The sequence below is a fragment of the Oreochromis niloticus genome, linkage group LG13 (assembly GCF_001858045.2).
Source record: "Oreochromis niloticus isolate F11D_XX linkage group LG13, O_niloticus_UMD_NMBU, whole genome shotgun sequence".
Classification (NCBI taxonomy): Eukaryota; Metazoa; Chordata; class Actinopteri; order Cichliformes; family Cichlidae; genus Oreochromis; species Oreochromis niloticus.
Genome location: NC_031978.2, coordinates 17,646,146 through 17,665,894, shown reverse-complemented (window position 1 = coordinate 17,665,894; position 19,749 = coordinate 17,646,146). Strand labels below are relative to the sequence as shown.

Here is a 19,749-nt window from a genome sequence, read left to right as displayed (position 1 = left end):
AGGGACAAATCCAGTCTTCGTGGATAATTAAAAACATTTCAAAGGGCGTTGCGAAGTAGCATTTTAATTTATTTTCACCCAAATAAGCTGCAAATAACAGAAACGTTCAGCTAGCTGCTCGATGATCTTGCCCTAAAACTTTTCTATGACAGAAATACAAACTTCACATTCAGCATATAGCAGAAAACACGGTTTGTCACCTTCTCTCAACCTCTTAAGTAATTGTTATGCAAGGGCAAGATGAGGAAAGACACCAAAGGCAACACAATATGTACTCATGCACCTTTAAAAAAGAACAAAAATGACAAAAACTTTTTTTTGTCATTCAAAAAGGTAAACTTTCACATATTCCTTATTAATCACACACTAATTCTCACAAATTAGAATATTTAATTTCCAGTTTGCATAAATTACTATTCAAACATAGCATAACAGCAGGAAGTTGACTGGACAGGGAAAAGGTGCACGAGCAGCAGCCTTGAGAGGATTATCAGGAGAAGTCGATTCAAGAATTTGGGAGAACTTCACAAGAAAAGACCCACATCCGTTACATCAGGTCATTCCTGTCAGAAGCATCTTACATGAGCTAAGGAGAGAAGGAAGTGAACTGCTGCTCATTTCAGATGAAGTACATTTTCTGTCAAGGTACTAGAGACTGGGGGAAGACTGGAGAGGCACAGGTGTTTGAATTCTAGTGTGAACTTTCTGGAGTCTGTGATGATTCGAGGTGCTGGTTGTTATTGGTGGTTGATCCACTGAGTTTTATCAAGTCACAAGTCAACACAGGCATCTATCAGGATATTTTAGAGCTTCATGTTTCCTTTTGCTGAGAGGTTTTATGGAGATACTGATTTCATTTTTGCAGCATGAAGCTTAGCATCTGCCCACAGTGCCAAAATGACTACCAGATGTTTTTCTCCCCATATCATCATTATTATTGTGTTTGATTGGCCAATCAACTCACCTGACCTGAACTACAGAGAGAATTTGTGAGGTATAGTCACAGTGAAGATGAGAAACAACAAAAACACCTCAGCAGTACCACCACTGATGCAGTAACATGTGGTAAAAGACCCCCAACCAGTTATTCTGCATATAAATTAATGCTTTTCAGATTTGGGAGATCATGGGAGAAATATCAGGAAATATTCAAATAATTTGGGACACTGGATTTTTGACCATAACCAGCATAATTAAAAGATGTTTTTAATGTTCACTTTACGTATAATGAATGTAGATAATATGAAAGTTTATCTTCCTGAATTATTACAATAAAAACCTTCAAAATATTCAGATTTTTCAAGATGCACTATTACAAGATTAAAAAGAAACCGCTTCCACAGAAATATCCCTATCATAGGTAACATAGAGCATATTTGGACAGCTCGGTAACATTATCATCAATCTTCAATCTGTATGTATAATAAGTATGAGCCTCTCCACTAAATTAGTCTTTTTTTAAATTCTCAGACTGCAACACTGTTTGGGATTTTGTCAGGAGACATGTTGTAGTATGGTAGCTTCTTTCCCTCATTCCTCTTCTTGATGGAGCTGGTTATCTCTGCCAGCTCCGTCCTGAACTTTGCCATGGCATCCTTCACCGGCTTCTCTGTGAAGTGCTCATCAGGATACATTCCCAGGTACAGCTGCAGAAAGAGCGAGACATGATAGGTTATTTAGCCTGGAGGAACGCCACAAGGAAAAAGGAAGAAAAGACAAGTACATTCTGAAGCAGAGGAGAGCATCTTGGGAAATGAGAAATGTACCAAATGTATCAAACTTTTGATTGTTTCGGCTGTGTGTCTGTGCTGAGATGTGAAAGTGTTCGAACGGTTGTCTGTGTGCTTTTCCTACTTCATTCTCTTGGTATTGGCTGAGGGCCCAGACGGCCCCCAGGTGCCAGCTGGAGCGCCCGCGATCAGGAAGGCTCTCAACGATCAAATTCACATTTGCCAGACCTTTCTTGTTGGGTGGGGGTTTCCGCATGGTAGATGGAGCATTGGGGATCCAGGAACACCAGTCATACTACACAATGTACACAAAGATACAGTGTGTGCATTTACCCAAGTGCTGTGCAACAGTACAAGTCTGAGAAAATTCCTTCATCTTCTTCTGCTTTCTAATTTTACTTTTAGATTTCATAAGAAAATACTGCACTGCATATTACATGTAGAATTAATAGCTGCATAAAAGGTTTAAGATTTTATATTAAACAGACTCTTTGTAGGCAGACCCCATACAAATAATATATATATATATATATATATATATATATATATATATATATAGTACTGAAAACACATGGATGACCAGAGAATAAAGGGAGGTAAAGGTTCAATTACTAATTCTAAATTCTCTCAGGATGAAATCACTGCCACATGTCCCCTGACAAAAGCCACATTCACTCACAGATTCATAGCTTTACTGTATCTATCACACACACACACACACACACACACACACACACACACAGACACACACACACACACACACACACACACACACACACCAGTGATGTGATTTGCAGAAGCCAGGGATCGAACTGCCGACCTTATGTGACCTTTACTTCTCTTAGCTGCCACTCTCTTAGGTTAGCTTAATATTAAGCTTAAATATTTTTTATTGATAGATAGAATTATTTCGAACATGCAAATATAACTGAAATAACGAGAAAACAAAGACAAAACTTCAAAAAGAAAAAAAAACTACAAAAATCATCACGTTTTCATGAATATATCTATTTTTTACCAAAAAGAGTCATGACCACTGCTGTAGGAAAAGTAGTCACCACTAGTTTTACCTCAATCAGCTGCAGCAGGAAAACTTTGCTGCTGGTTTTAAATGCACACATTGGTGCTTCAGTAGGAACAAAACACAAAAACATGTTTCTGTATTAATGAAACTTCTGCAGTAGCAAGTGTTTTTTTCAAATATTTCTGATATTTTTTAGTTTAAGTAGGTACTTTTTGACTTAAAAATCTATGAATTTCCACTTCTAGACACGCCTCCTTTTACCTGTCCGAAGTTGACAGCTGCATGCTGGGCTGAGGCAGTGAAGATAATAACGGTCAGGTACTCTATCAGCTCCTCGCGTGTCTTCAGGGACTTGGGAAACTCTATGCACGAAAGTGGGAACATAGAATTGACAAATTGAGCTTCAAGCTTTGCAAAACCGCTTTTTTCTTTTGCAAGTCTGTCTGTACCCTTGTACAATGCACTCAAAATACACAAGCGTGGTGAAATGCACTCAGGGACTGACACCATCAGACTGCCGTGGCTTCCCTCCTTCACCCTTAAACTATTCATCCATAAGAGAGCAGATTTGAGTTTATAACGCTGTCTGTTTCCTGTCATACCTGTCTTCCTGAAAACACCAGACTAGGAGAGCAAGCGTCTTTTCTCCTTGAGAAAAAGTCTGAATGGATGGTTGGGTGGTATATTTTGCTTGATGCGGCATTAGCAAAAGAAAACTCACGCAAAACAACGCCTCTACCTACCGCAGTAATCCAGGTCCTGCATACCGAAGCTGCACACATCTTTAACAAAGGCCTGGATTTCTTCATCTCCCTGCACCCTCTCATCGCTTGTGTAATAAATATTCACTACATCAGACACAAACCTGTGGGGAAGAAAACGGATGGATGTCACGTACAGAGGGGAAAAAATGCTGCAACTTCTCTTATTTGAAGCACACACACACACACACACACACACACACACACACACACACACACACACACAAGGGTAGAAATCTTCCTACACCTCTCACTGTTTGTCCTTTCTTACGGCTGCCCTCACTCCCTCATCAGTTCTTTCTCAGTGCTCTGTGCTAAAACTTTAAAAAGTCATTCCTCACCTCTTGGTAGCCTCCCACACCTTGTAGCCATCATCCCTGTAGAAGTAGGTCGGCAGTTCCTCCTTACTGTCCACATCACGGGACTTGATCATATCAGGGAAGCACAGAGACCTGAAGGTCAAAGTCTTCACTGCCCTCTGAACCATCTGGACGTGACCGCCTCCGCCTGTTGCATTCGCCTTTATGAGGATGGAGAACATCATCCTCATTTATCCTGAAGCTAATTTAACTTTCATTCTTCAATACGAATGCACTTTTGCTAAATTCCCTACTTCATTATTTCACTATCTATGTTAGTTAGATTTTTGTTTGCTTTTACTTCAAGTGAAGCCTGAATGTTTTGCGAATAAAGGAAGATCCAGTTAAGTTTGTTGTTGAGAGACTGGGTTTGCTTTCAGAGGGGCCTGAAAGGAACCCTAGGAACCACAAATAGACCAGCAGTCTGAGAGCAAAGTGCTCTATACAGTACTATGAGATCTCTGAGATAAGATGACGTCTGATTATTCAAGACCTTTTATGTGAAGACAAAGACATTAAATTGAGTTCTGGATTTACCAGGGAGCCAATGAAGAGAAGCCAATATGTGGGAAATATGTTATCTCTTTCTAGGCTTTTCAGGGAGTTTTTAGGACATCATGATAGTAATCAATTACAATAGTGCAGGCTGGAAGTAACAAATGCATGAACTAGTTTTTCAGCATCACTCCAAAACAGGATGTTTCTTATTTTAGAGATGTTGTGCACAAGAAAGCAGTCCTAAATATTTGTATAATATGTGCACTGGTGGACAGAAATGACACCAAGATTCCTCACTGGAGGCCAAAATAATGTCATCCAGATTAAGTATCTGGTTAGAAACTATATTTCTAAGGGTATAGGGCCAATTACAATGACCCCTGTTTTATCTGAATATAGAGGCAGGAATTTAGGTCTTTATATCTTTAAGACTGTCAGGGGCTGGGTCTGTGACCCAGCATTTTGAGTCCATTGTGTGTTTTATTTTCTTATATTATATTGAATATATGCTTAGTTCATGTGTTGTCATTAGTTAGGATTTAGTTGAGTTTTATTCTAGTTTAGGTTTCTATGTCCCCTTCTGTGAGTCTGTTCTTGTCTTTTGTGTTAGTTGGCATGTCTACGTCTTGTCATGTTTACTGTTTATTTTGAAAGTCTTGTTTCCATGTTCCATGTATTTTGTTTTACTTCCCCTGTGGTGTCAGGAGGTTCATCTGTGTCAGCTGTATCCTCATGTATTTCCACTTCCCCTGATCACCTCCTGTGTGTATTTAGTCTGTCTGTTGTCATCCTGTCTTTGTCAGGTCGTCTGTGTATTTTCCCTCCTCAGTACTGTCTCCTCCCGTGTTCTGCATTTGGGTCCATTCCATTAATACACCGGCGTATATAATACATCGCCGTGAGAAACACATTCCTGCATTTTACCTAATTAGTGTTTTACCGGTCTCATGAGTAGATAAAGTTGTGTATCATCTGCATAGCAATGAAAATGCATGCTATGCCTTTGAATGATAGTGCCTAAGGGAATAAAATATTATGGTCAGCAGTATCAAACGCTGCACTGAAGTCTAGCTGTACAAGCACAGAGAGGAGTCCACTGTCAGAGACCATAAAAAGATCATTTGTAATCTTCACTAAAGCTGTTTCTGTGCTGTGATGAGCTCTGAAACCTGACTAAAACTCAAATAAAAAATCACTCTGCAGACGATAAGTTAGTTGTTATAGCCCAGTTAGCTGCAGGCCCATAATTATCCAAGACAGCTGGATCAAGTGACAAATGACAGCTTTGTAAGTAATGGTTTAATTACTACAACCTTAAAAGCCTGAAGTACACAGCCCATTAATAAAGATCAATTGATCATATATGAGTTTGAAGCATTAATTAATGGTAGGACTTCTTTAAGAATTCTTGTATGAATTGGATCTAATAGACACGCCGATGGTTTGGAGAAGGTAATTACTGAAGTTAACTCAGAAAGATCAATCAGAGAGAATGAGTCTAAACAAATATCAATAATATGTTAAGCAGCTGTACGTAATGATGTGTCTGAGAGAAGGTTATGAGTATTTTTTCTTCTTCCTCTAATGGTTAAAATTTAATTTGTGAAGAAATGAATGAATTCATTAACTAGTCATTATTCATTAAGGTTTAAGGAATGAATTTTCACAAACTCGCCTTGTCGAAGATGCCGCACTCACAGATGAGCTGCTCTCGAGCCTTGGTATTGATTGCGATGGTAAAACGAATGTGTGGGATGAGTAGCTGGGAGAAGGATGGACAACCAGTGAACCAAGGAATCAATAAGTCATGACATTTATTAATAAGCTGGAGTTTTACCTTAAATGCAGGGTGAACAGCAGGAAGCTGCCTGAACATGGCAATACCAAACACCTCTGTCATCAGATGTGTCCGGAGCAGGTGTGTGATTGTCTGGTGGTGGTGGAAGTCACTGGAGCGGACCCAGATCTTAGCCAGCAGCCAGTCGTACTGACCATCAGTTGGCAGGAAGATGGGGTTGTCTTCACCTGGAACCTGGCCAAGCTGAAAAAGACCAGTGTGGAATGAAAAAGCAAGAGTTTGAGTCAAACTGAAATTTCAGCTGCATAAAGAAATGTTCACCTGTTAAAAACAACGTAACACACAACTGCTGCTGTTGAGCATCTTTTTACCTGTATGGCGATGGGCATGATCTTGTTATGAGCGTTCTTGTATAGCAAACAGATCGGAGCTGCCAGGTACTGCAGTGTGCAGGGGTCTGTGGAGTTTGGAGTGATGCCATCTAGCACCTCGTAGTCTACTATGTAGATGTTACCTGCCTGTAGTGAGAACACCAGTTTATTTTTTGGTTATAAGATTGGGCAAACCTGCAGTCAGCTGAGACTGAAGAAGTCACTTGGATGAGTGACGAAATGTTTCTCCCACTGAAAACGCTACTTCCAGATGAACAGAATCAACTTTTGGAGAACACCAGTTTATATTATGCATTAGTGCAATGGTTCCCAAAGTGGGGGGCGCACCCCCTTGGACACTGCTAGCATAATGGACAGATTTTTTGACGGAGCTCCCACACGACACTCACTTTTCACTTTTTCACAAAACTAAAACATCACGGCTTCCATGTCTAATTGTCTGTAATGGAGGTGGTGTAAACTGGATCCCATGCCCAGCGAATGCTCGCGATGCAGGGGGAACACATTTTGTCGGTGATACCTACCTTGCTACAACACTGATCCTGCCACAATTCGTTCCCCCGGTTCAAATCACGGACAAACAGTATCCCACAGTTGTTCATGTTTTTAAACCCATGTTGCACAGAGAGACATTTTTTGAAAAATGTATTGACAGCAGCGTTGAATATTCTTACACAGTCAAAAAAAAACTATACGTAAAATAATTACACCATAAAGATGGTTTGTTTTTCTGTTATTTAAAAGAGGTAGTGGTTTATTTTATTGCAACTTGTAATTTATTGCAGTTCACTTTAATTTGTTGAATTGTTTACAAGAGGTTTGAGGTGTGGAATAAACTGCAATGGAGTTTGAAAACAAAATATGGGTGTGTGTGGTTGAAGGATGTGTTTGTCCGGGGGGGGGATTTTCTTGTAAAATAAAGGGGGGGCTAGCAAAAAAAGTTTGGGAACCACTGCATTAGTGGGAGATTTTAAGAGAGCTGTAGCTGCTGTCAACATGAAACTGACAAATTTTTTCACACTGATAAATCCACTACATTCAAAGAAGCAAGCATAGCCATGTGTACCTCTATTTCCTCCTCCAGGGTGAGCTCCCTCTCCAGGCTGACAGCAACCATCTCATGAGTGACAGGAAACTTGTCAGGGAGCTTCTTGCACTTCCGGATCAGTACAGGGTTGCAACCATTCAGAAACTGGTATCCAAACATGAAGTCCTCTTTCCAGTGTTGCATCACATACTCTGAATATCATATCATATCATATCATATCAGAATCTGAGGATCTCAGAAGAAATATCTAAAATATTTAATGTAAATATTTTAAAGTATGTATGTATAATGTAGTGTAGGTGAAGCTGACCTGAAATGGTGTTTTTGATTCTCACAAAGATTTTCTCAAAGTCAGAGAAGTCACTCCAGGAGGACTGGAACATGTGCATGAACTGGTTCACAAACAGGTTCTCTATTCTGGAAAATCACCATCATCATCGTAATCACAAACATTGTCATGCGCAATATTCAAGAAAATCAAAGAATCTGAAATTGGATGTATTTTGGAGCAAAGAATCAAAGAAACACTGCTGTTAAAATAATTTCAGGAAAAGAAAACGAGGTCTGATGATGCAGCAATGCTCACTTTTTGACTTCTGTCCCTAAAGCTGCAGCATTTCTGACGAAACAACTGGAGCTCAACATGGATAACTGGATGAGCCACTCTATTCTAATAATATCATGTGTATTTTTGTTCACCCTGCTATGTGATGCAAACAGCTGTGTTTTGGATCTGTTTTGTGTTTGCATCTACTCGCAAGCTCAGACGTCTGCCTAAAAGCGCAATGCAAATGTCCCCGGTGATAAACAGACAATGACACCACTGTTTATGTTTTTGGGTTTTTTTTCCCGGTTAGCCCTGAGTACAGAAAATAGAAACATATCATCAGGCATCAGCCCATCGTTTGATTATGAATCCTTTGCATTAAAAGGAGGTTAAAACTCCACTGACTCCCTCTGTGCTGTACTGAGGGACTCGTTCACCTTTACAGGCAGTTGTAAGTGGGGCCACTTACGCCTTGCTGTAGTTCAGTATGAAGTCGACTCCTTTCTCACTGTCAAACTGGATGTCCCGGGGCAAATCCTTGTGTCTGTTAGCATCTATACTCATAGGAAAGCCTGGCTGCCACTCCCTCCATCTGTAAAATGCAGCAGTGTTGTTAGAAAACATCCTCATCAGCCTGCCTATACCTCACAATAACAAGCTGGAGATGCAGCGCAAACTTGCCTGTAGGTTTTTCTCCTCCCGTCCAGCTCTTTCTGTCTGTGCTGCTTGACCAGACTGGTTTTATCATCCTGAGGCAGATGTGCTACGAGAGAAAGAAAAAGTGTGGAACTCGTTTTTCCACTGCAGGTTGACAGATGAACATGATAAAACATGAGATTTGTGTGGCAAACAAACAAACAAGAGATAACTACCTCGTCCATCTCGGAGCACCACTTCCTTGTCATTCACCAGCCAACAAAAGCAGGGGAACTCCAAGTAGTCTCCAGATGGGGTCTTGACAGTGATGTACCTGCAGTACCAGTCGTCTTGTACCCAGTATTTCTTCTTCTCAATCTTCACCAAGACGATGTCACCCAGGTTCTCCCCAACTCTCACCTCATAGGAGTCCACCTGAAACGTGTTCAACAGCTACTGTCAAAAGTGAATGCTGAAAACTGCCAGTTTATTATTAAATGGAAAAAAAGAAATTTCTAAGCGTATAATATAGGAGATTTTTAAGTAAAAAACAAAATAGAAGCATATGTATGTTTGTAGGTGGGTTAAATCCCCCGCTTTTTTTAATATACTAAATCTATAAAAATGCAGATATATATTTTTAACATATTATTTGAACTGAAAATGAAATCTAATCTAAGCAATCTAAGAAATTAGCAAATTTAACATCTATAATATGATGATAAAATAGATTTCGAGAAAATAAGCCAAATTACATTTTAAAAAAGAAGTTCAAGATTCACTTTCTGTAATTTCCCATTGTTTAATTTATACCCATAGATTTACCACAATCAATTGTAACATTAAAACCACCCCCCTAATAGTGCATAACGCCCCCCTACTGCTGCCAAAACAGGTCAGATTAATCAAAGCGCACGGGGCCTCTGGGCTTTTAAAATGGTTGTTTGGCACCGAGGTGTTGGCAGAAGGTGACCTCAGTCCTTTTGTTTTGTACTGGAAGTAATTCTAATTGTGAAAGGTGCTACATCAATAACCTACTGATCATTTCATCGTGTTATAATTGTAATTCAAAACAGAAAAGTTGCTCCGTTTCCGTCACTGCACAGTCAGCTACACTGTCTGCATTCATGCATTTTTCTGCACTTACTTATTAGCCATACAGTTATCAGCTGTTATGGTTATCATCCATAAATATAAACTAAAAAAATTTGTCATGTTCGCAGCAGTTTTACATCACTTACCGCTCCTCTCTCAAAGTCATTGTAAAGAGGCTTGTCCAGGAGCGTTCTCTCGCTGCAGCTCTCCGTGCCCACAAGTGTAATATAGATGTAATCATCAGTCCCCGCAAACCACTGGTTCCCTGTGGCAACTGTAACTGTATAAGAAGGCATGACGACCACACAGGACGTAAAGAACTCCAGCAATGTCCCAACACCGTCTGAAGGTGAAGAAATCCGCAGTAAATCTCTTCTATTATCACCTACGAAAGGTCGAATCTGAGATGTTTAGCAGCCGTTGGTTCCCCTTCTTGCCTAAAGCTTTTCTTCGGTGATGTAAACTTCGCACTTGTTGCTACAACTCCTAAAGACCACAAGCATCAAGGTAATGTATAATCATGTGACAGAGGGAGGTGCATGACGAGAACTAATTCTGACCTCCCTGTGATGTGACTGATCGCCACGCTTTGACTTGAAATGAGGTCAGAATATAATATAGCTGTCCTTCCTCTGTTATTGCAGGTGTTTTAGGGCCTACAGACATAAATGTGGACACAAGAAAAGGTGTCTTATTCCAGAAACATATCAAATTAAACTTTCTTCCTTTTAAACTTTCCTTTGTCTGCAAACAAAGGAGTTTTTTTAATATGTATATAAGGGACAGCATCCCTGATTTCTGAATTCCTTTACGAAAACAGAGACTAACACAGCAACCTACATTAAAACACTAACTGTCTTTAACTAATTTGATGTGAAACTGTATCAAAGAACATATGAGGCTCTATCAGGTGTATCTTTTGCATCTGTGTCTCATTTACAAATCAAATCACTAGGTCCCATGCGACAACAGTGGATGGTAGTTTTAGTGAAATAAATGCAAATGCATCAGAGAGTCCCCCTGTGTGGTTTTAAAGGGGGAGAAAACTATAACGTCAACATGAAAAAGGAGCTATATGTGCCAAACTCAGAGTGGGAAATGGAATGAAGTCGTTGCTTCGTCACTGACTGGATTCAAAAGTGTGTTTTTCCTCTCGTAAATGATAAAAGCAAGAAGAAAGAAACTCCTGCTCCTCATACTTGGATGGAGTAGTAAGGGACAGCATCTTCAGAAGAAACTTGAAATCAAAGACAAAAATAAAGACACCAGACCTGGTGCTGATTTAAGAAGATGGCATGTAATTATGTCATTCAGACACTGCTTTTAAAAAGCATGGCAAGTAAAACTGAACAAGTACAAAGTCAGAAAATAAAGCTCACAAACAAACAAAACAAGGCATTTTCATTGTTCATTTCTAAAAAAAAAAATTAGATATTCTTTCAACCCCATCTAGCCCGGCAGTGCTTCTCCACATAAACATCTGAACAATAACAATCCATTACCATTGGCAATGAGCAGTAGGAGCATTGAGTGAGAGGAAAGCTGTTTTCAAAAAACCCAATATGGAAATAAGAGGAACGGTATGAAAAACTATGATGAAAGCATTTGTCCACTCTGGACGAATGACTGCTGAAAGGTCTGTTTCCTGAAAGTAGCTGCAACTTGGTCAGTAAGTCCAACAATGTAGGTGTACTGTATTTGTTTATTGAAATCAGAAGTCACACAGAGGACTTCGTTACCTGCACTTTTACATTTTAAACTTTCGATAAGGAAGAAGTCTGCTTCCCTACATTTTTAGACTTTTTTCCAACACCTTTAGTCACAAGTCTGTGTCTAACGCTGAGTCTTTAGAGCATGTAGGCTGCTCAAAATGTCAGCACATTTCAATATGCTACAACAGTGCTTTCTGACCCCTCAAGTGTGCGTGCCCACAGAATGATTAAAGACCAGTTTGAATCTGTCCACACTTTAAACTGGATCTTCTGGGACTTCAGTGGATTAAGCAATAAATTACTCTATGAACAGACAGCAAATCAGAAAAAAAAAAAAAGCTATCTTCTGTACAAATTTGCAGCTGAGCTGTCGACGTAAAACAGTGCACCTCTCTAGGAGATATTCAAATGAGACTGAGGTGTATATTGGGGGAAAATCCCTCTGTGATGGGCATGAGCAAACTGTGATAAAGAGTATGTAGACACGGCTTCATTTGAAAGACTCACAAACCCATAATGGTGGAAAGCACCGTTTTAAGAATCTGCCTTTTGCACTTCCCCACTCCATTCATATATACCTACACACAGGCACGTACACATGTTGCGGCATCAGCTGACTCATGCAGACAAATGTTTAATAAAACATACTAATCACTCTGAAGAAGTGAGACATTGAATGCAGAGGAAGGCAAGAGGCTAAATAAAACTAGGATGCCTGATCAACAATTAAGGATCCTTATTATTGGTGACTTGAAGGCATGTGATGAAAAAGATCAAAACATAATTTTTTTCTTCACTAATTAATTCGCTTTTTTTCTCCTCTTGAACAATAAATGTAAACAGCCACAGTGAAACTCCAGTAAAACACAGCATGTATGATTATTATTAGCTGAATGAGTTCTAGTGGTTAAAAGCAAACCCAAGTTCCTTAATCTGTTGTCTTTTGCAAGAAGTTGTTGATTTCATATGAATGTTGCGTGCGGCTCCAACAGTAAACAAAACATATCAGTGCTGCCACCCAGTGGCAACAGGTCGCTAAATCAATAAATACAGCTAGAGTCATTAAGTGCAAATTACTCCTGAGTCCCATCTGGCAATCGTGTCCCTCCACGATATCAGCCCAGAATCCATATTATATCAAAATCTCAGCATCTCAAAAGATCTGTGTGAACACCAATGATCAACGGTGGACACAATTTTGTCTAATCAAAGACACACTTAACATCTAAGAGCACATTAGAGCAAGGGTTTTTCAGCATTTGAACATGTACACAGTAACTGCTGTAATTAAGTATTCTGGCAGTAAAATAAGGGATTGTTTCAAAATAAAAGTCATGTACCACACATGTCACAGCATCTCTAAAAAAATATGCACGAAAAATGAGCAAAAACAAACCAAAAAAGGAGGGGGGGGCAAAAAAAATGCACAACCTATAGATTTCCTTAAGTTGTGCAGTTTATAATTAAACACTAAGCTTTAAATCTGCAAAATACTTTAACTTATTTTACAATTCCTCTCAATTTTCAGCCAAAGCTACGTTTTACCACATTGAAATAAAATAAAGATATGACAAATAATAAAGATGTCAACACATTCCTATTCTCTGTACAAAAAAAAAATAATAAAAATATATTCTTTAGAGAGCTTAGTTTGATCATTTTATGCAACTTAAAATCTCTTCACCGGGTCAGAAAATAGAAAACACCACTATAAAAATGCATATCTCAGATCACTGCGCGCTGTGAATGATGCAGCTTTAAAAAGATAAATAATTTTAGGGTTACTGTGGGGCAGGTTACACCCATCTATGAGCATGAAAGAAGAAAAAATAATTTATGAGTTGTTGAATTACCAAAGCAAAAAGTAAGAAGGAACGAAACAGGACAGACATGGAGTGGCTTTTTCATTTCATATACAAATCCCTTCTTCGGTGAGGAAAAGGCAGTTCCTGCATTCAGGAGTTTAAGACATAGTGAGCGACCTTCAGATGAAGGAAGCATTGAAGTTGGCTAGCATTAAGTCTAGGAGCAAAAAGGCCTTGGTGCAGCCTGAAGGTACAAAAAAAAAACAGCCACTAGTTCAGGTGGAGGACCTGCTTCATGAACTCATAGGTGGTAAAGGCCACGGCCTGGGAGGGGACACAGCGGATGTAGTTGAGAGAAAGGCCTCGGTACAATCCTTTCTTCACCCCAAACGTATTATACACGTACTTTAGTGTCTTGATCAGTGATCTGTTTAGGTAAAGACAGAATACATAAGTAAATACACAGTTTAGAAGAGAAAAGAAAACAGTGTTTTTTTAACTCTTTATCCCTTGAAAACAAACTGAGCGGTTTCCTTCATATTTCAGGTGCTCAGGGTGTCCTTGAACTACTTTAATAGTCATCAAACCACGTTTTGAATTGATATATACTGAGGTTGTCTTTATGGGGAAAAGATTTAAATGATTTAATCTCCAAAGTTTTTAACCTAAGCAAACTCCCTTAAATAATGTTTGTTTTTTTAAACACGAAAATTTGCAGTTTTTATTCTTGACCTTTGAGATTGCATAAATCAGCTGTAGTAATAACACAAAAACTTGTCTTTGGTAGTGACCGATGAACTGGAACTTGTGAAAACAAAATTTTTACATAACATTGTAAACAGGACACAGGAAGGGCGAGAAGTGTTTACACTGGCATCTGTGAACTTTACAGCTATGAATGGTATGTTGCTGTAGCTTTATAACTCAGTTACTACTACAGCACTAAAAATGTCGGCCCTTTTTTTCCCCCTTTTAATCAATAGTACCATATCTAGACTAAACAGGCACAAAACCTCAGGAATGTTCTCCTTTTTAATCATTAAGTTAACCACACAAAACCAAATGAGGAATCAACCTTTTTAAGCAGTCAATGTACAAACACTACCAAGGAAGTAAAAGACGTAAATGGGAGACAAATGTTATTTATTATGGAGCTCATGTTGCAGAATGCATAAAAACTGACACTGATATAATCAGATGTGCTTTTAAAAGCAAAGACACACGAATCAAATATTTATTCAGCTTGATGAGCGACTTATGAAAAAAAAGGTTAACTTCATCAGCGCTGTGTTGTGTGAGGTGTTTTTCTATTATTACCCTCAGTACAACATTACACCTAAGAACCAATTACCCCTTGATTTCTCTCTGAATGTGTTGCATACACTTACTGGCCACTTTGTCAAGCTCAGCTGTTTAACTGTTTAACGCAAATCTCTAGTAAGCCAATCAGATGGCAGCAAATTAATGCATTTAGGTATGCAGACATGGTCGAGACAACCTGCCAAAGTTCAATCTGAGCATGAGAAAAAACATGATTTAAGTGATTTTGAAAGTGGCATCGTTGTTGGTGCCAGACGGGTGGGTCTAAATGTTTCTGATCTACTGGGACTTTCCTCACACAACCGTCTCTAAGGTTTACAGTGAATGCTCCCAAAAAAGGGAAAATTATCCAGTGAGTGGCAGTTTTCTGTCACAAAGCTGGGATGCAGTGGAAGAGGAGATTTGCATCATCAGTGTGCAGGTGATGAATCTGCAGTAGCTGTGTGATGCCATCATTAAACATGGCATTCTTTGCAGAGTGTTTCCAGCAACTTGGTGAATATCTATGAATTAGGGCAGCGCTGAAGGCCTCAAACCCAGGGCTAGCAATAAGTGACCAGTGAGTATAAAATCATGTCACACCACATAAAAAAAATTATACTTTTTTTTTCTTGCTTTGTTTTGTTACCACTTTAAAATTAAAACATCTTCTCTTTATACTAGGAAAATAAATATTTAACCATTTGTAACATATAAATGAGTTGAATGTAGCGAACAACAGTGATACTTACACACATTTCTCCGAGTCAGGAAGCACAGAGCCTAACTGCATTCTTCTTCTAGCCACATCCAAAGGGTACCTAGTGAGACGGCATACAGCGTGACACATGAACCATCAGTCAATCAGTCTAATCAACAGCAAAGCCCTGCTGGGCATGGCAAATTAACCAGCCACTTACGATGCTGTCTGAGCAATAGCCCCCGCAACCCCTCCACAGAGAAGGTTGACATGGGTTTTCAAAATGAGCACATCGGGGTTGTCTGAGGAAGGGCGTCCAAGCAGCTCTGGGAAATGTTTCAAACCCAGGCTTTTCAGGGTCCCGAAGGTGAAGAAAGAGAGACCTAGGAGCATACAATGCAACAGAACCCACACTGGTTATATATATGGGGGGGGGTTGCATTTTATGTTGTCCTTCACATACTAGCATCAAAAATATTTCCAAAAATCACCTGCATAAGGCGCCATTCCAATAAGTGTTGGAGTAAGTCCCCTGTAGAAGCCCAAGACGCCTCCCTCCTTTACAAAAAAAAAAGAAGAAGAAAATATAAAAATGGGTATTGCAGGCAAATTGAGCTGATCTTAAATTAAAGGCTACAATCTTGTGTGAAGAGCATTTAGTTTATTAGACGCTTATTTGATCACTAGCAGATCACCTTAAGGTAGATGGTGTGGAAAGCATTAGCAATTCCAGTGTAGCGATGATCTCCCTTCACCTGGAAGGCCAGCCTGGCTCGGACTACATCCAGAGGGTAAGTGCATATCACTGCAGTCATCCCTGAAAACACACAAAGAACACACTGACTCACAGCGGACTCTTGTATGTGAAACATTTAAACATAGTCAGTAATTAAAGAGAAACAAATAGCAATGATGGTGAGCTTAGAGGAAGGCACGTTATCTACGTCAGAGGAGTGCATGACACCCAACTGTCACAGACTAAGTCTTATCAGTACCTGCCATAGATCCTGCCATGAGGCGGTGGATGGGTCCAGAGATGCCTATCCGTTTACTTAGCAGCTGTAAAGGGAATATTGACAACATCAGCCTGGGCAGAAAATCAACGAACCAATAAAACAATGCAAAGATGAAACGAATGCTGCGATGCTAATACAGCAGAAAATACACGGACATTAAAGCACACTGGACATTTCTCTAACCAGTCTTCTAACACAAGGTTTAATCATTTTTACAGCTTTGACCTTTGACAGCAGCACTCCACAATAAAATGCATACCGTACCTTTTTATATTTGTCAAAGGCCATGAACTGGATGGCTCCATAAGGAAATATCCTGACCATCATAGCCCCATTACCCTTGTACAAGCCAAGGATACCTTCTTTTTTTGGCACAGCTCTGAGAGTGGAAATTACTCCTGCAAAGAAAGTCCTAAAGTTTCAATCCTATACAGATGTGTGGAAGCAAACACTTGTTAGCTCAATATTATTACTATTATTATTTTACCCAGATGTTTATAATGGGGGTTCTGAGCTTGCAGAAGAATCTTGACCCTGTCCAGAGGAGCAATGGTAGTCTTGGCACAGCATCCTGCTACACCTAAAAACAAAGCAAATGCCATTCAGAAACAGATGAATGGTTGATATTTTCTTTTTATTTATCTACAGTTAACAAGCAAAAGTAATTGCCCTTTTCTTGCACAACAATGTCAATCATTTAACATTTTGTGGCAAGTCAGACACACAGGTAACCTGTCATACATGTGAGTTGCACTAAAGCTACAGAGATGAAATATGCAAATAATGATTAATTTAGCAGGAAAATGCTCATTTTCTTTAATCAAACAGTGCTGGAGTGCACTTTAATTGGTACTTTTACAAAGCTGTTAGACTATGTGATGTTAATGCTTTTCTTATTACTCATATATCAGGTGTAAATTTTGAACTATGAAGTGAAAATCTAACTTTTATTTAAAGCAGAAATATAGAGTATTTTCTTGTTGACTAATACACCTGCCAGAGACACACTCTCATTTTAGAGCAGGTCAGATGAGAATTTTTAACCTTTTTTTCCCCCTACAATTTATGTAGTTTTATTAGTTTATTGGTCTACAAAGTTCATTTTGTTTTGTTGGTCACATGCAACACTTTGTACTTTGGTGCTAGCAAAAACAAACAGGCAGAGGCACTCACATTGATCGTCACCTTATTAGAATTGCCACTTAACCTAAAACCATGCATGTTTTTGGACTGTGGGAGGAAGTGGGGACCCATGCAAGCTTCATGCATATGGGATTCAAACCCAAGACCTTCTTGCTGTGAGATAACAGTGATAACCACCACCACTATTATCAGTAATAACGATGAATAAATCTGGCTTCATTCATAAAAAATAAATTAAGGCAAAGAAACTGTGAGCCTGGAGACATCACTGCTTGTAAGCCGATGTGTCAGACCCTACCTCCAGCCACAAAGGAGCGGAGCCAGTGGTAGTCCCCCTTGGAAGGGGTGCTGCTCATGGTGGGGCGTGTGGAGACCGCAGCCTCCGATGTCATCCTCCCTGTTCAGTGATCTGCCAAATCCATGACTTTACGGGTTCGGTAAAAACACTGCAAAGGCAAATGAGATTGTGAGCATGTAGGTGTCGTTTTAAAGTATTGCTTAAAATATACAAAATTGGGCCCATAAGCAAAGCCAGCTGTCCTTTTTGAATGGCCAAATGGAGGTTGTGTAAGGTTAGTCACTGAGACATTGCTCCACTGTCAAGGTTAGTAGTCACAAGTAGTAGGGAGCTAAGAGACGACAGCACCCATGGACGTCTTAAAAAACATACTCACAGTATAATCAGAACTATTAATAAGTCCGAAGAAGGAAATAAAGTCAACAAATATTTTGTTCCTTCGCCGAGTCGCCTCCTTCTCTCGTTTCTCTCATTCCTCTGGATGCTACTGGCTTTTATCGAGCCCACACTTCGTCGGTCAGCCGAAAGGCTGAAAGTCACGTTTAAATGCCGCAAATGCGGATTGATATGAGGCTTTGACAAGGGTGAGCACGCTCATGCCCTTCGCCCACAGACGACTGACAGCTTCAGCACAAAAAAAGTCGCGCAATAATGACGCAGAGCGACGGCGCAACTATGACGTTAGAGGATAGTTGTTTTTTTATATAACTTTATGAATATCTTTGATATCGACGTGAGATTTATATCGCAAAGTAAAACGTCACCGGTGAGACTAAATTTGCCTTAAAATTATTAGAAATATTCTAAAATATTACCCAGCGTGTTTCTTTGATTATTAACGAAGGAAAATGAAGAAAACTCGCCTAATTAATTAACTAATTAATATTTAGCTAAGTACCCATTAGCGACCACGCCGCATGCTAACACCGTGACTGTAATACTGAAATACAGGCGGCTGGTAGAAGCGAAACGGAGTGTGCTCCACTCCAGGTTTTCCCCCCGCTCCCTTCAAGCAGACGACGAGTTTTTTAGCCAGCGGAGTGACTGTAGCCTGCTTGCGTCTGGTGGAGGGAGTGTGAGCGGGGCTGCCCTGAATGGATAGACATAAGAGGGATTTACATTTTAACGGGTGTCGTGCTCCCAAAGGCTACACGAAGCACGCCGAAAACCAGCCATTCTCCGTCGCTGCGTATTCACGCCGTCGGTGCTCCTTCCCGTATCATGTCCATGTGTCATCGTGTGGAGAGGATTGAACTTACCAGCGCTCTATATTTGCCGAGGAGGGAAACCAATACAAGGTCTCGCTGTCTCGCTGGAGCGGGGTATTATTAGCAGTTCAGACAGTGCAACTGTCTCTCTCGCTCTCTCTCTCTTTCTGTGGTATGTAGAGCATTTCAGCCGTAAACGTGTAAATACAACCACACCGGCGACAGAACAGGCTTCGCGAAAGTGAGCCTTTTTCCGGTTTTCTTATCACCTCTGTGATTTTAATGACAGCGGTCAAGTGTAAAACAGTAATTGAAAGCGACGCTGAAGGCGCTTTTTTTTCTTCCACGGTAATAACCCCCTCTTCCGTCAGTCAGAAAGACGAAAACAGGATCCGACCTCCGGCCAGAGCCCTGTGCTCTTCAACGTGTCTGCCCTTTAAACTGTTAAGGCCCTGTGGAAGCTATAGTTTTTGTATATAGCTGGTTTGTTTTTAAGATACTCAAAATATTTTATTATATTGACGTCAACCTATCTGACTCGTCCTTGTACCCCATGGTTGGAAAAGCTGTCGTTTCCTGTAGTTATTACACTGTTATAGTCATGTGCTGTTTGAGTGCATGAACAGTTTGTTATTATTACACTGAAAACGCACAATTGTGACATTTGTTTTCCCTTTTTT

The 19,749-nt window shown here is 39.8% G+C and overlaps 3 protein-coding genes across 4 annotated transcripts in view; 1 reads left to right on the top strand and 2 right to left on the bottom strand.

Annotated features, from left to right (window-relative positions):
- Positions 1-48: 48 nt before the first annotated feature.
- On the bottom strand, positions 49-10,379 carry alox5a (arachidonate 5-lipoxygenase a). Its single transcript, XM_003451927.5, has 14 exons — positions 10,035-10,379; positions 9,030-9,228; positions 8,839-8,920; positions 8,627-8,749; positions 7,921-8,027; positions 7,629-7,801; positions 6,542-6,688; positions 6,210-6,413; positions 6,048-6,134; positions 3,857-4,035; positions 3,498-3,619; positions 3,016-3,116; positions 1,855-2,025; positions 49-1,646 (listed from the first exon to the last, which is right to left on the bottom strand). The coding sequence occupies exons 1-14, from the start codon at positions 10,182-10,184 to the stop codon at positions 1,467-1,469; spliced, it is 2,025 nt and encodes a 674-aa protein (XP_003451975.1). The 5' UTR covers positions 10,185-10,379; the 3' UTR covers positions 49-1,466.
- A 786-nt stretch (positions 10,380-11,165) lies between these two features.
- slc25a16 (solute carrier family 25 member 16) lies at positions 11,166-19,254 on the bottom strand. 2 transcript variants are annotated; one of them, XM_005456529.4, is made up of 10 exons: positions 18,238-18,534; positions 17,862-18,009; positions 16,908-17,000; positions 16,685-16,818; positions 16,400-16,463; positions 16,100-16,221; positions 15,896-15,962; positions 15,625-15,787; positions 15,457-15,525; positions 11,166-13,832 (listed from the first exon to the last, which is right to left on the bottom strand). In XM_005456529.4, exons 2-10 carry the CDS (start codon positions 17,953-17,955, stop codon positions 13,676-13,678), a joined length of 963 nt encoding a protein of 320 aa, XP_005456586.1. In that variant the 5' UTR covers positions 17,956-18,009; positions 18,238-18,534; the 3' UTR covers positions 11,166-13,675. The 2 variants fall into 2 exon arrangements, with proteins under 2 accessions (XP_005456586.1, XP_003451977.1); XM_003451929.5 differs by lacking the exon at positions 18,238-18,534 and adding an exon at positions 19,121-19,254 and having other exon boundaries at positions 13,676-13,832.
- tet1 (tet methylcytosine dioxygenase 1) overlaps positions 19,109-19,749 on the top strand; it is a 36,932-nt gene continuing 36,291 nt past the window's right edge. Inside the window, 1 exon segment of the mRNA XM_025897345.1 lies at positions 19,109-19,241. The gene's annotated coding sequence lies outside the window, so the exon portion shown is untranslated.

Bases quoted from the DNA above. Each gene is read 5' to 3' on its own strand.
- alox5a (XM_003451927.5), bottom strand. From the start codon at position 10,184: ATGCCTTCTTATACAGTTACAGTTGCCACAGGGAACCAGTGGTTTGCG. The intron at 8,028-8,626 runs GTAAGTGGCCCC...GTGATTTTCCAG, and splicing joins ATACTGAACTACAGCAAGGC to AATAGAGAACCTGTTTGTGA. The intron at 1,647-1,854 runs GTAGGAAAAGCA...CTCTTTCTGCAG, and splicing joins GCCAATACCAAGAGAATGAA to CTGTACCTGGGAATGTATCC.
- slc25a16 (XM_003451929.5), bottom strand. From the start codon at position 17,955: ATGACATCGGAGGCTGCGGTCTCCACACGCCCCACCATGAGCAGCACC. The intron at 17,001-17,861 runs GTAGGGTCTGAC...CTTTGTTTTTAG, and splicing joins CCGCTCCTTTGTGGCTGGAG to GTGTAGCAGGATGCTGTGCC. The intron at 16,819-16,907 runs GTAAAATAATAA...CTTTCTTTGCAG, and splicing joins CCCCCATTATAAACATCTGG to GAGTAATTTCCACTCTCAGA.